The 13,913-nt window shown below is 46.1% G+C and overlaps 1 protein-coding gene across 2 annotated transcripts in view; it reads right to left on the bottom strand.

The window, feature by feature from the left end:
• Positions 1-13,889, bottom strand: part of FANCI (Fanconi anemia complementation group I) — a 24,026-nt gene extending 10,137 nt beyond the window's left edge. For both annotated transcript variants that reach the window (XM_017742672.1, XM_017742671.1), the window contains exons 1-21: positions 13,798-13,889; positions 13,177-13,307; positions 12,617-12,773; positions 12,481-12,538; positions 12,007-12,048; positions 11,636-11,759; positions 10,645-10,730; positions 10,341-10,473; positions 10,019-10,111; positions 9,390-9,526; positions 8,433-8,613; positions 7,755-7,842; positions 6,455-6,585; positions 5,732-5,802; positions 4,732-4,846; positions 4,209-4,331; positions 3,048-3,116; positions 1,880-1,981; positions 881-1,069; positions 665-786; positions 108-272 (exon numbers count right to left, since the gene is read on the bottom strand). In XM_017742672.1, coding sequence (XP_017598161.1) covers positions 108-272; positions 665-786; positions 881-1,069; positions 1,880-1,981; positions 3,048-3,116; positions 4,209-4,331; positions 4,732-4,846; positions 5,732-5,802; positions 6,455-6,585; positions 7,755-7,842; positions 8,433-8,613; positions 9,390-9,526; positions 10,019-10,111; positions 10,341-10,473; positions 10,645-10,730; positions 11,636-11,759; positions 12,007-12,048; positions 12,481-12,538; positions 12,617-12,773; positions 13,177-13,307; positions 13,798-13,861 — 2,381 coding nt within the window. In that variant the 5' untranslated portion in view covers positions 13,862-13,889. The remainder of the gene's footprint in view (positions 1-107; positions 273-664; positions 787-880; positions 1,070-1,879; positions 1,982-3,047; positions 3,117-4,208; positions 4,332-4,731; positions 4,847-5,731; positions 5,803-6,454; positions 6,586-7,754; positions 7,843-8,432; positions 8,614-9,389; positions 9,527-10,018; positions 10,112-10,340; positions 10,474-10,644; positions 10,731-11,635; positions 11,760-12,006; positions 12,049-12,480; positions 12,539-12,616; positions 12,774-13,176; positions 13,308-13,797) is intronic.
• Positions 13,890-13,913: the final 24 nt, after the last annotated feature.

The following is a 13,913-nucleotide window of genomic DNA, read 5'->3' on the forward strand; positions in this document are numbered from 1 at the left end:
GGGAAACACTCGGGAGGATAGAGTTGCACCAGCTTTTCCAAGCACACTGACACATGGCTTGAATTGATGTCTGGCTCTGCTCCACAGAGGACTGGACACCTTCTCACCTGAACAGAGCTGTGAGCAGAGTAGAGACAAAACCCATGGACAGGAAGCTCCGTGCAGTTTTGTTGCTCAAGGCAGATTTGTTCTTCCCAGCTTTTTCCCTCAGGATTTCAGAGAGTTTGTTGTAACATGTAAACAGGCCTAGGACATCCTCAAACTTATTCTTACTGCAATAAAGTAGTAGAAAGCATTAATGGAGAAAATGCAGTCTTGGAGTTCCCCATTTGAAGCTTCAGCTGCCAAATTACACAACGACGCTGCCTAAATGATGAAACAAGGACCTATTACATCTCCCGGCCTCCCTCATGGTGTATACCTCACCCAATCCTCCTCAACCTGCTCTTCTACAAAATGTCAGATCCCATCTCCCACAACACATGATATTCAAAAGGAAAACACTCCCCAAGGCTCTGTGAGTGGCTGTGCCACGAGGCACTCACGCTCAGATCACTGATTCTGTGTTGGCACTACCATCCCGTGCCTGAAATGAGGCTGTACTTCAAGGAGCTGGGCAAATAATAGCACAGCTAGTGCTAACGGGTAAGATTTAATGTTTTACCTGAAATTCCCGATGTTGAAATTGTACTCAATCAGAACCTCACAAATTCCCATCACCTGAATGGCATAGATGTTATTTTTCACACCAACACCAGAAGACAGCGAAAAATCTGCTGATTTATCCTGAGAGGTAAAGGGAAAAAGTGAAAAATCTTTTCAAAACCTGACAAGAACTTGGCGTCTTCTCCCACTGAGTCGAACTGAAAATCTGATTTACCAGTTCAAAGTCTTCCAACTCGCTCTTGATCATCCGTCGTGTGACAGATTCTAACATCTCTTCAAAGTTTTGCTCAAATCCCACGCCCTCCTCCTCCTCCTCCTCGTCATCATCCTCAGCTCCTTGGCACAGGCGCACAGTGCTCTTGTACCAGGCGAGACAGTGCTGGATGCAGCAGAGCAGATGGGCCTGCAGGAAGCAGCCACACAGTCACACTCAGCCTTTCAGCTGGAGGTCACTGGCAGAAGTGGACAAGGGCCAGGCTGTTTTAGTGGGATGCAAAGAGCTGGAGCTGCCTTTGGAGCTGCCTTGAGTCTCAAGGATATGCCTCATTCCCAAACTGAGGGGATCACTAATCCCACACACAGCTGCCCAGTTCCAGCTTCAGGCAGTGCTCTCTGCCCGAGCTTTTCTAGATGGGATGTAAAGACTTAACTCCCACTGCTCCCTCCACCCAGACACCTCAGGTGCTGAAGGAGATGGAAAGGGAATTTCCAATGGGACTCTCACTCTAGCTGAAGTGTCTGCTCCCTTCCTGCACACAAGCTTCCTTAGGGGGGAAAAAAAAAAGATTAATTTGAATTTGTTCCCTTGGAAATCCAACAAATCATTGAGGTCTCATCTCCAGCAATTTCAAAGAAGCAAAACCAAAGGGCAAATTCTTCCCCCTGCTACACACACACACACTCTGCACAACTGTTTTATGTGGAATTAAGTTAAAGGAGGGAAAAAACCCCGCAGGGTGAACTCAACAGAGGATAACAGAAGTACACTATTCCTAGAGCATTTTTCACACAGGTCCCCACAACCACGATGCTTGGGGAGCTCTAATAAATAGCCTGAGGCAGGGGTGAGATGCCCAGCTCTGTTGCCATTAAAAGAATTGCTCCAGGCTAGAAGAGGCTGAAGAAGCACAAGGTATTCAGCTCCTGCAGCAGGGTAACTAAAATGCTAGTAACAGATGAGCTTGCAGCTGTGGCCAGCCAATATAGCTCTTACCAGTGGTTCTTGCAGAAAGATTTGATCTCCTTGAGCCATAATACATCCCTCCAGTTTGAGTGGAGGCAGGAGGTCTGGCTGGGGCAAGTAATATTGCTTTATCTGTCACAGAAAACAAGAAATAAAAATAACCAGTTACTTGGTAACTGAGCCTCTTAAGATGCTTGAGAACAGAGTACAATAATCTTTGTACCCCATTCCAGAGAGCAAAACCTGGCACTGTGATAACAGGACTGCACAAGTACATGAGCCACGTCATCTGCTCTGCTGGTGATTTAAATCCCTTCTTGAGTTACTCCTGTACCTCTCAGCCAGGACACGTCCATGCCCTAAAACAACTTCAGCTGACCACTTGCTGTTGTGTTGCCTCAACAAGTAACATCACTTGCACCCCACTGCAGTGTTACCCCTCCTTTAAACAGTGAGGATCAGTAGGTGCTGCTGCTATAGAAAGTTACAGATACGTAATGATGCTGTAAAATTTTACACATTTACACCAACTTCCTATCAAGTGCCCTCTGCTACCCAAAAGCTGTCTTAGCTCTGTTCATGTTCCTTTCTCAGACCCTATACTGTCATGGGAAAGCTGGAATTAGTCAGCATGAACTCTATGGATGATTAAAGGGAAGAAAATTACTTGTCTCAAAGAAAGCACAGCCTGTCCAATGGATTGAGGAAATGTGATTGTCTTGTTGCCATGAGCAACACTGCTGGGGGATGAGTTAATCCTCCCAGATCCTACATGGACTTGGGTATTCTCCCGATGGGAGGACAGCAATATTAATTACTGTGTCAGCACATATCCTTGGGGAAGTATGGGAGGGTAACTGCTGGGCACTGCTAAGGAACAGGGAGAGCACAAAGAACTTCTCTGGGCTCACACTTCCCACAGCACTGAAGAACTGAAGGGTCGGAAAGGGCTCCAGGAGATCCTTCCTCTTCCACCCTTTGACAGGATATGAATCCTTCTCCAGACATTTACCTAGTCTGCTCTCTCAGCATAGCAGGGGTTTGAACACCTCTTTAGGGAAGTGCCACAGCACTCAAACATGTTTGCAGTGTGAGGGAGAACGATTTCCCCAATATTTAACCTGAATTGTTTGCCATACTGGTTGAAGTGCAGAATTCTTAAGAGTCCCTGCAGCCCCACCACGGAGCAGGACTTTACCTGGGACAACAGTGTTTCCATTATAGAGCTGGCCAGCTGGGAGTTCCTGCGAAGGACATCATAAAAACCCTGGAGACAGGAAGGAAGGACAGGTTGGCTGACACAGCAAAGAATATGAACCACGGGCATAATAAGTTGGCGTCATAAGACAGCAACGACACTTTGGCACTGCAAGGAACCATGAGGAAGTTACAATGTGCTCAGTGTAAAACTCCATACCTGGCAAGGCAAAGGCACCACAGAAAGAAGGTATGAATCAGAAAGAGTATGAATTTCCTCACAGGGGCCCTCTCACAAGCTGTATCTCCCTAGCAGCAGTGGCAGCAAGCCCAGAGTGACTTTCACTGCTATTTAACACTAGCACAAGATCCAACTTCAAACTGTGAAATCCTGCTTCAAAGGCAAAATAAGCCAGTGGGGAAACTGTAGGAGGCAACAAATCCTGCAGACTGAGAAAACTCAGTGGATGGATAAAGCAAGCACAAGTTTTCTAGCAACAGTGATGAACGCACCCAGAACTTGCAGCTCACCAAAGGTCAATCCAACCCAAGGCAAGAAGGAAAAAAAATCTCTCTGACCTGTACAGGCTTTTTTCCTCAAGGTGATAGTACACCATGGTTATAACACAACCTAAGATATGCACCCAAAAATGGCCCTTTATAACAGGCCTGTCACAACAGACCTAAGGACAGCCAAGCTTTTAAAAACTTGGAAAGGAAGAGGAGAAAAGACAGATCCCTGATGCAGGCTCTAAGGAAGTTTCTTCATGCTTTCCAGACAGGGTTTTCTTTGGAGCCCATAATTAACTCTCAACAGCTCCACATCTACCCAGTGCCTGTTGTACCACTCCTCCTCACTGGGCATCAAACACGCTTCCCATTCCCTAGGCCCTCCCACAGCAAGACAGACTTTGACGTATTTTTGCTCTTAAACAACGCATGAGCTAAAGAAGATACATCAACGTGTCTTTGGGTTTGTAACAGTCAAAAAAAAAAAACAGCAGAAGGATTGAAAACATGGTACACATGTCCCATGAAGAACAGAACTGAGCTGAAAGGCTGTTTTTCACAATAACATGACTGTTATTTACCTGAGGCTAGAGAAGAATCAGACCACAGAAGAGCTTGTGGCTGTTTAAGAGACAGAGGAAACCATGTTTACCTCATATAACATGAGTCGAACGTCTGCTTGCTGGCTCAAACACCGCCTCAAGCTGCCCAGGATTTCTAGGCAGAAGGCCTCATTAGCTGCAGAATTATAGCAGGCATGAACATCTGCCTGGACCTGAGAAGGAACATTAGTCACGTTATACTGGTTACAACATCACTACACAGGAGCAAGGTGATAAGGGTCTGGCCCCTGAACAATCACTGAGATAGTCCCTGTGCTGCCAGGCTCCTCATCATTGTCATGGAGCAGTGGGAATGCTCCCCAGAACACTGGTGCTGTAAGAGAGAGTAACTCTGAGAAGCAACATCTCTAGGCCAGCTTCTCTTTGCACATTGCACTTCCCAAAGCTTTACTTCTAGGAAGGAAATTCCCTGCTGGATTTCCAGGGCTAATCCTTACTAAAGCTGTATTTCCATTCTGGGGGAACGCTCCCCTTTTGAGTTGTTTCAAACAGTGCATATTAGACACCAGACTGTCTCCCATGTCCACACAGGGACTGCAGAACAGCACTTACCTGAGTGGCACCAATGGCCTGGCTGCACTGGGAAGAGGACAGGCTGCCCAGAACCTTAAAATTTCTTAACAGGAGCAAAAAGCCAGCGACCGCAGCTTTACGAGCATCGAGCTGCCTGGGAATTGGGACAGGAGAGAGGGTTACATATGAAAACATGGAAGCAAGAAGCTCAGAAGCACATGAAATATCAACTCAGCAATGAAGAAAAGGTACAGAGTGACTGGGCCCCATACAACTGTATTTCCCAAAAGGGCAGTGCAGCCACAAACAGTCAAGAGCTTGGCAGTTTGCTGGGAACTCCCTTACTCTACACTCTCACAATATTCCATTTCCTTTCTGTCCTTACAGTGCTCACACTCAGGGAGTGCCCAGGCCAAGACACAATTGTTAAATGTCCCTGGAAAGTTGGGAGAGTCTCACAGACCTCAGAGTTGGAAAATTCCTATCAAAAACCCTGGTGTTCACCTTTTCTCACAAACCCCCAGTCTTTTCCAAGACCGAGACCCTTGCTTTGAAAAATAATCCTAAATTTTGAATTCTATATTCATAACCAGGCAGCCACTGGCCAACAAAATCCAGTCTACAATCACAGCAGGATGGTTTGCTCAAAGCATGACCAAGACAACACCTTGTAAGGGATCACAGGGAACGTGGCAGCTCAGCATTCTGATCAGTGCTTCCTTCCAGACCCTCCTTGGATGTACTCAGCTCTGCTAGACACATGCTGGAAGTGGTTTTCATTTTGCCTATGTATTTGGAGTTCCCAACAGCTTTCTGAACTTGCAAAGCCCATTCATTCAGCTGGGGGTTGGGATTTGTGTCTCAGTTCAGTGGAGCTGTGACTGTACCACAGTTCTAGGCTAAAGGGACAGGAAATGTCATTATCTAGCTATGGGAAGAACACAATAAGTAGATACTTAGCCAAAATAAAAAATACTTCTGCTCCAAAACCAGAAATGAGTTGTAGAAATTTTTTCAAAGAATCGCCTCCCCATCTTACCTGGAAAAGATAGCTTTTTGGAGAACAAGTATCAGGGAGTCCCTCACTGACATGCTGACTTTGAGCAGAGGCTGGAAAGGAAAATAACCTTTGGAGAGAAAAGCACTAAGGCATGCCAAGCCCTTGGGGCATATGAGCTCATCTTCCTCTGGCCCATCTGGCCCTGCATTTTCAGTACTGTCGTCAGTACAGTAGGAGAACCAAAACATTTTAAAATAGACAAGAAAACCCATAGAGCTGTGGCAATGAGACACCCTAGCAGGTTAGTGAGGACACAGTGCAAGGGTTTGGGAAAATAACTGTTATCCCCAGGCTGGACAAAGCAAGTAAAAGTTAAAACACCAGGGCAATATCCCAGCCCAGGCAAAGAGGAATACTGACATGGAGCTTGGAAGGAGAAAAATCAACGTGACAGCTACAGCTGTTCAGCTAAACACTGTAGACTTAGTTTTCTACAGGGTGCAGCATCTGGGCATCTTCCAGATGAAAGGTCAGCACAGAGCAGTTTTGGTCCCATGCCAGCCCACGCCATATGCTTTTTGCTAGAGGGCACATGCAAATCCATGCTTGAAGAACAGTCCCATGCTACACTGAACAACCCACAGCAGAGAATGAAGGCTTATTTTATGAGGAGGGTTATCAGATCATGCATATAATTGTGGCCCAGAGCTGTCACTGGAACTAAACTAGCAAGGATATCCATGGAAAAATGCAAAGCTTTACCTGTACTGCCCGGAGGAGCCCTTGCACTGTGTCGATGGGCAGAAAGGACAAATTGTCAAAGGTCTCTGTGACTTTGGAGGATGAAGTCTGAAGCACGAGAGGAGCAGACACAACAATATTGGACAGCAAGTCTGAAAAATAAAAGGACAAAAATAACAGCTAATGCCAAGGGGCCAGAAAAGCCTGAGCAGAAGATGTCTGTAGAGCTAACAACTACAAACTAATCAAAGACCTTCCATTACACAGAGAGGTCACGATAAGATGAGCATCGAAAAACTGAGTCTACTGCAGGCACCAAGTGTTAAAAATGCTCCCAGCCCAGCTGAAGAGCCTCACCCCACCAGAGGGCACTGAGGTGTAAGGGAAGAGGCTGCAGCACTGACATCCCAGCAGCCCCAGTGGCTCCCAAGCCCAAGGACGAGGAGACGGCAAGGCTGGCAATGTGGAACAGGCAACTGACTGATGATTCTGACTTTCTGTGCGTCAGCTGTTCCATGGCAACTGCCTGCAAACATATTTTTCACCTGTGATGAATACAAGGCAGTCTGATGCAGCTGATACCTCAGTCAGAGGAGAAGGAACGACTGATTTTCTTGGCTTCAGGTCACTTCAGCAGGGGCTTCAGCACCCAAATCACATCCTGGGCTGCATCAAAAGCAGCTTGGCCAGCAGGTTGAGGGAGGAGATTCTCCTTCTCTACTCCACTCTGGTTAGAGCCCCCTTGGAGTACTGTGTCCAGCTCTGGGGTCCTCAGCACAAGCAGGACAGAGACCTGTTGGAGCAGGTCCAGAGGGGCACAAAAATGCTGAGAGGGCACCTCTGCTACTGAGATGGGCTGAGAGAGTTGGGGCTGGTCAGCCTGGAGAAGCAAAGGCTTTGGGGAGACCTTGGTGTAGCCTTTTGGTACTCAAATGGGGTTTATAAGATGGGGACAGGCTTTTTATCAGTAGCTGTTGTTATAAGAATAGGGCTAACAGTTTTAAACTAAAAGAAGGTAGATTCAGAGATGATATAGAGAAGAAATTTTTTACAGTGAGGGTGGTGAAACATTGGCACAGGTTGCCCAGCGAGGTGGTGGTGGATGCCCCATCCCTGGAAACATTCAAGGTCATGTTGGATGGGGCTCTGAGCAACCTGATCTAGTGGAAGATCTCCATGCTCATTACAGGGCAGTGGACTAGATGACCTTCAAAGGTCCCATCCAACCCAAACCCAGTTCTGTGATTTTATAATGTGTTTTGAGAAGCTGTGTTGTGACTGTCCACAGAACAAGAGCACATTTTTCTCTCTTTCCTGTTACCTATGAAGTGGCTGACAGGAGATGCTGCTTTTGTGAGGACTCTGTTCAGGACCTGCTCAAGAATATCACTTCTGATGGGCTCATGAACCTGAATGAGAAAGAAAATAAATAAAAATCAAAACCTTTCAGATATTCCTGTACTTCACAGCACAGGCATTGTACAGTACAAAGCAAATCCAGATCTGACAGAAAGCAAGGATGGTCACCAGAAGTCCCCTTTCAGCTAAGTCCACACAAACTGATTCAGATTTCATCCCACAGAACAATCAGAACCAGCACATCAGGGGACACACTGTACACTCAGGACATAATGGTGCCAGTCATCTATGGGATGAAAATTTACCAATTTGGTGAAGGTGAATGGGTATCAATCCCACCTTGTCAGATTTTATCTGTACCTCTGAATTTCTCTACTTTCTCTACCTCTGCAGTTTCTTGGAAACTGCAATAGGGATTACACAAGTATCATGACAGCTGGAACAGATTAGAATTAGATCTTCATGAGGATGGCCTCTTCTGGCTGGAAAGGGGCAAATAGGAGATGAAATCTAGTATTGTTTCCAAAACACTCACAAAGGATACAAAGCAAGTAAGGTTTTGACACCATTTACCAAGAGAGAATAAGAACAGAGTTATTCTCCCCTCACCAAAAAAAAACTTCTCCAAAACAAGCACTACCTTAAATGTTTCCAGCAGGATACTTGCTCCCAGTCTGCAAGCTTGCTGGGCTGGCATTTTTGAAAGGCCATAGCTGTTATCAGCAGCTTTTCCTCCAAAGGGCTTTTTGGGTTCATAGGATTCCATTAGGCTGAAGCCAAGATCCACCAGGCCCTGAGTAACGTGGTCCCAGCCAAATGCACTGAGGGGAACATTAAATGGATGAGGAAAGAAACAACTTAGTCACAGGAAAGTTTAGATTAGAGCTGTCTGAGGTAAAATCTTCTGCAGTCATTCCAGAGTCCAAAGCAGCAGTGAGAGAACTTGATGACAGCAGGGAAGATGACAACCCTCACAACCCTGTGACTGTCTTTGGGCTGAGCACACCTCTGCAGTCCTGGTTGTCCATCAGAATTCCTCTGCAGCCCAAAGGTCTCCTTGCCATGGGGAATGATGTGCACTCAGGCCTGATCTGAGCATAACAGCAGAGTATAGCTGGGATGCAAGAATATCCTACTGATCCCAAGATCTTCCAGTTGGAGAGAAAGAGAAGGGGAATGCCTCCCATCAAACCAAAGGGCAGCTGGTGACAGACCAGAGCTATCCCACAGGATGTTTAAAGGACTAACCGGTGAACCAGATTAAACAGTGAACCTATTCCTCATCCCTTGATCAGAACACAAACTACAGCCAGCAGCATGACTCACACTGCAGATTAGGCCCTGATCAGTTTAGCCCTTTGTACCACCAGACCCTGAGATTTGAGGTAAAAGGAGCAGATTTATACAGCCGCATGTTGGGGGTTTTTTTTTTTTAATTCACTAATATAAAACTGGGATAAAACCTTTGGATTTTGACACTGATCCCTGCTGGCACATGGTCAGAAGTATTTAGCATCCCAGGGTGTTTTAGCAAGGCTGAAACTCTCCCAACTCCCAAACCTCATTGAATGTTCTGCAGCATGTGGCAACAACTCACCTATTTTTCACCACTTCCAGAATGACAGCAGTTATATCATATTGTTGAGGAAACAAATCCTGCAGAAACTTGGAGGCCTGAAGGAACTGCAGGTCCTTGCAGCTTCTTGTGATTGATGTTTTCAAGAACTCAAATATCTGGAACATAACATCATTAAGTGTGAGGAAATGATCTTTGAAATGGGACCTGTGTAGTCTTGGGTATGTTCCAGTAAGAGCACCAGCCAGACACAAGTTCCAGTGCAGCCTGCCAAAAATCTTAACTCACTTCTTTGTCAGGACAAATACACCAGTCTCATTAAGTGCCTCAAGGAGGGTAACTTGCTGCCAGGTGCTCTTCATGTGGCCACCACAGAGCCAAAACATTAGAAAAATAAGACTGCTTTTCTTCTCATCCTACAATACCAACCCACAGGAATCACTGCTCTGGAAAACTGTGATATTGCTCTGGGGTCTTTTAGAGTGTTTAGTAAAGTACAGCACACCAATGATCTAATTACCCATGAGTATCCTGAAACCATTTTAAGCCTAATTCTGATGGGACTATGACCTTCCCATGCTTCCTTTCCTTTACAGGGAGTGCAGAGTGCATTCTCGTGGAAGTTCTCTGCAAGCTTATCAAGCGCATACCTGCTCTTGCAGTCTGTGTTTTACAGCAACCGACAGCAGAAGAGCCACGCTGAAGGGACACAGTGCTCTACCAGGGTCCTTCTGTTGCTCAGTCTAGGAAACAGCAAGGAAGCAGTGAGAAAGCTTGTTATCTTCAACTGAAACACCCTGGAAATTCAGGAAGCCATCAGGCACATGTCTCTTCAAATGTATCACAGCGCTCGCTAAAGAGAACGTGACTGCAGTCATAAAATTATTTAATCCCTTGTCCAGATAATAAACTAAGTTTTTAAACCCTGCTTCAATATCTTCAGGAACAGTGCCTGCTCCATCTTTGCCATACCTTCAGATGTCTAATTAGCTCCTCGCCCAGGTCCTGGTCCAGGTTGATGACAGAAACAATGTGGAGAATAACGGTGCCTTCCACGTGCCGCAGCTGGTCCAGGGGCATTGTGGCTACCTCAAGGTCCAGTGACCTGTAAGTTTTACCAGAAAATAATGTGCCATCCAAAGCCAGGAATCATTCCTGATGGATCAAGGAGGATGTTCTTTTACGAGGTTTAACCATTCAAGGAGCCCTGGGCAGGACCTGTGTGACTACAAACGCCCAGGAAATAAAGAAAGGGGGTCACAGAGCAAGAACTTACTGTGGAACTCTCTGTTCTTCCTTCTGTCTCTTATCCAGCTGATTGAAAAAACGGATGATTCCTTCCAAAACAGTCTTCTTACTGCCCTGCAAGGCAGGACATTACATTGAGCCATTGTAGTGCCTGCAGTGTCCCAGAGAACAGGACTCTATTCCCACACCTATCACAAATCTCAGGGTATCCTTCAATTCCCCCCCATAAATTGCTAAGGCAGGGGAGGGCTCCTGTGTGGCTCATTTCCAGATTTCCAGTTTGCATATTTCTTTTGACTGCACTTATTTCTTTTGACTGCATCATTGAAGAACTGGAAAAAACTCAAGCTCTCAGATGTTCTGATTGTCTTTTTTTTTTTTTGAAGTTGCTATTAATTAGAAAGGATCCTTTATGTTTTAATCGATTGGGAAGGCTTTCAAACTCCTAACCTTAAATCTAACAATATATTTTGTCCAGTGGACCCAAATGACCCTCTATAACACACATATAATTTGTCTTTGGATCTTTTTGGCACTGACTTGGTCACAAATGAAGCAAACAAAAGAGCCAGATCACCCTGTCAAAGGGCAGAGATGTCCCTGGCAGTCTCTGCTCTGGAGAAGGGGACATTCCCAGTACAAGTGAGACGACAGCCCAGTAGACAATCATAGTGCATGAGCTATTATTATAGTGTGCAGATCAGAGAGAGTGAGCAAAACCACACTGAAAAAACCCAATCCTCTCTGCTGCCTGCTAGGTCTGTGCTCATCCCTTATTTCCCAAAGGTTTGCTTCTTTTCCCACAAGGAAGACCAAGATCCCATCTTTCTCTGAGCACTCAGATTCTTCAGGCTAGAGGGAATTAAAGGAAACAAAACCTACTGATGTCCTGTTGTGTCCCTCCATCATGATTTGGGAACAATCAGAATCCCTGCCAAAATCCAGACTACAGATCAGTCTGGAGACTTTTTTCCCGATGGTATAAACTTAAGGGAAATCCAGCTCCTGTAAGCTTTTACCTTTGCAGAAAGCAGCAGCAGCTGATAGACCAGAGGGGGGATTTCCTGCAGGTCTAATTTGGAGAACATCCTAAGGACCTTTTCCACCACAAACTGCAGCTCCTCTCCTGATAGCGGAATATCCCTGTTGAATCAAAGATTTTTTTACATTAATATATTGTTTATTTGCCAAGGTTCACTCACACATAGAATAAAAACCATGATGCCATTCCCAGATGTATTCTGTATCCAAAGGATCCAGTGTGGATGTTCATTGACCAATCATCCATGGGGCTGTGCTGGGTATGGTCAGACCCATACTACTTGTGAAATAGGACACAGACATGACCACAGCACAAGGCAGTGTTGATGCTGAAGGGAAAAAGAATTACCTGAACATGTTGGCAAGATGTATTACACACTGAGGATCCCACCTGGTAAAACAAAGATATGTTGGAAGATTGAAAGCAAGCAGGATTATCATCTAGCTCTTCCCTCCTACACAATTATTCAATGTCACCATTTCCCTGTCACACTCTGATACTAAAATTAGAAGCCAGATTTCCACCAGAAATCATTAGCACCAACCTAACCACCCACATTTACACAGTTCTGAACTGCCTCAGCCCCTCTAATAACAAATACCAGAAAACGAATACAAGCACTTCCTGAGACCAGTTCATGCAAGAGTCTCACAGGATTTGGGAACAGGATGCTCCCCTGCCTTCCCAGCTAGGGAAGACACTGTCACAGAGGGCACAGATTCAAGGATGACAGGACACACAGCTCATGGTGATGCCTTTTTCCAAGCACAGTGTGAAACACAATGTTTTGCCACGTAACCAAGAGCTGGCAGATGCACGTACTTGCTGGAGCAGAGGGTATTTATCAGCTGTTTCTTAAACTCTTCCCCATTCAGTTCACCTGAAAAAGCAAGAGTCTTAGGAGCTGATTCCAGAGGAAGGGAGGACAAGCTGAAGAGAAGCAGCTGATACGAGTTACCTTTCCCATAAGCCAGGTTCTCCTTTGAACTGGCCAGTGCAGTGAGAACAGTGGAAAACAGCTCCAAGGATTTCCCGTTGGTCAGGCTGCCACCTTTAATAACATCCACAAATAGGTTGGCAAGCTCGGCCAAGGCGTGGCCTGGCAGCTGGCGGGCCTGGGGGAACGCACAACAGGAGAGAGCCTGAGGCAGTGCACAGAATTCCACATATACATCCAAACTGTCACCAAAAACCAGCAGAAGACAGAATTTCTTACAAGGAAATGCTCCCTTTAAAGGAGAATTCAGCCCTGAGATCTCTGTTTTGTACTGTCCTTTGCAGAACAGAGCAATAAATCAAGATGATGTGATTATAGAGTAGAGTTTTGAGCCTAAGACTAAATATCTAAAGATAATCAAATTCACACACAGAGCCAATTCCAATACCAGCTAACTTAGTCTAGGGAAGCTCCGTGGAAAGGATACAACTAATTTTCCTCAGTGGTTTAGGGAAGTATCTCAATTACATATTAAATTATACCCAGCAGAGCCCAGGAAAGCCAGCCCAAAGGAGCTTTACCTCCAGCATCAGCAGTCCTATGATTTCAGACACCTTGCCCAAATGCAGGTCCCCTGACTCCACTAGTGGGACGCAGTGCTTGTAAACCTGGAGTCTCCTGAGAACACCACTTCTCTGGGAGCAGGGGGAGCCTTACAGCGAGCAAATAGAGGGACAAAAGAATGGGAAAAAAAGTTATGCAAGTAACAACGTGTTGCTAAACGACAGGAAATCAGCAGGGATAAACTGTCACCTGGCAGCAACTTCCTATTTTACATCTGACAAAACAAATAAAAAAACCCCAGAGCACAGGAAATGAGATACTTGGATAAAGCGCTCAGCCACCCTGTTATCACTCAACCTGCTGCCGGAGATCAGGAATTTTGAGAAGAACCAGGTTGGCAGTCAGTTCTCACCTGGCCAGCTCAGTGCTACTCCAAGGTACCTAAGGGCTCTCAAAAGTAAATCCCGCTTACCACGGGCTCATCACAGCTCTAGTCCAGCTTGCTGTGTCCCGGCATGTACTTTTGGACGTCGTGCTTCCCCGTGACAGCGGTTTTTTTACGAAAAGTGACACTTCCCTGTGCTGCTGCACCCACCGGCCCCAGGCAGCCCCCCGAGCGCAGCTCACACACCACCCACCTTTGAAGATCCCTCTCAGCAAAGCCGCCGTCTCCCTCCCCTTCAGCGCCTGCCTGGTCACCATGTCGCCCAGCTGCAAGAGAAGGGGACGCCGTCAGCCGCCCCCCGCCCGCGGG

The sequence above is a fragment of the Corvus brachyrhynchos genome, unplaced genomic scaffold, assembly GCF_000691975.1.
Source record: "Corvus brachyrhynchos isolate BGI_N302 unplaced genomic scaffold, ASM69197v1 scaffold97, whole genome shotgun sequence".
Taxonomy (NCBI): Eukaryota; Metazoa; Chordata; class Aves; order Passeriformes; family Corvidae; genus Corvus; species Corvus brachyrhynchos.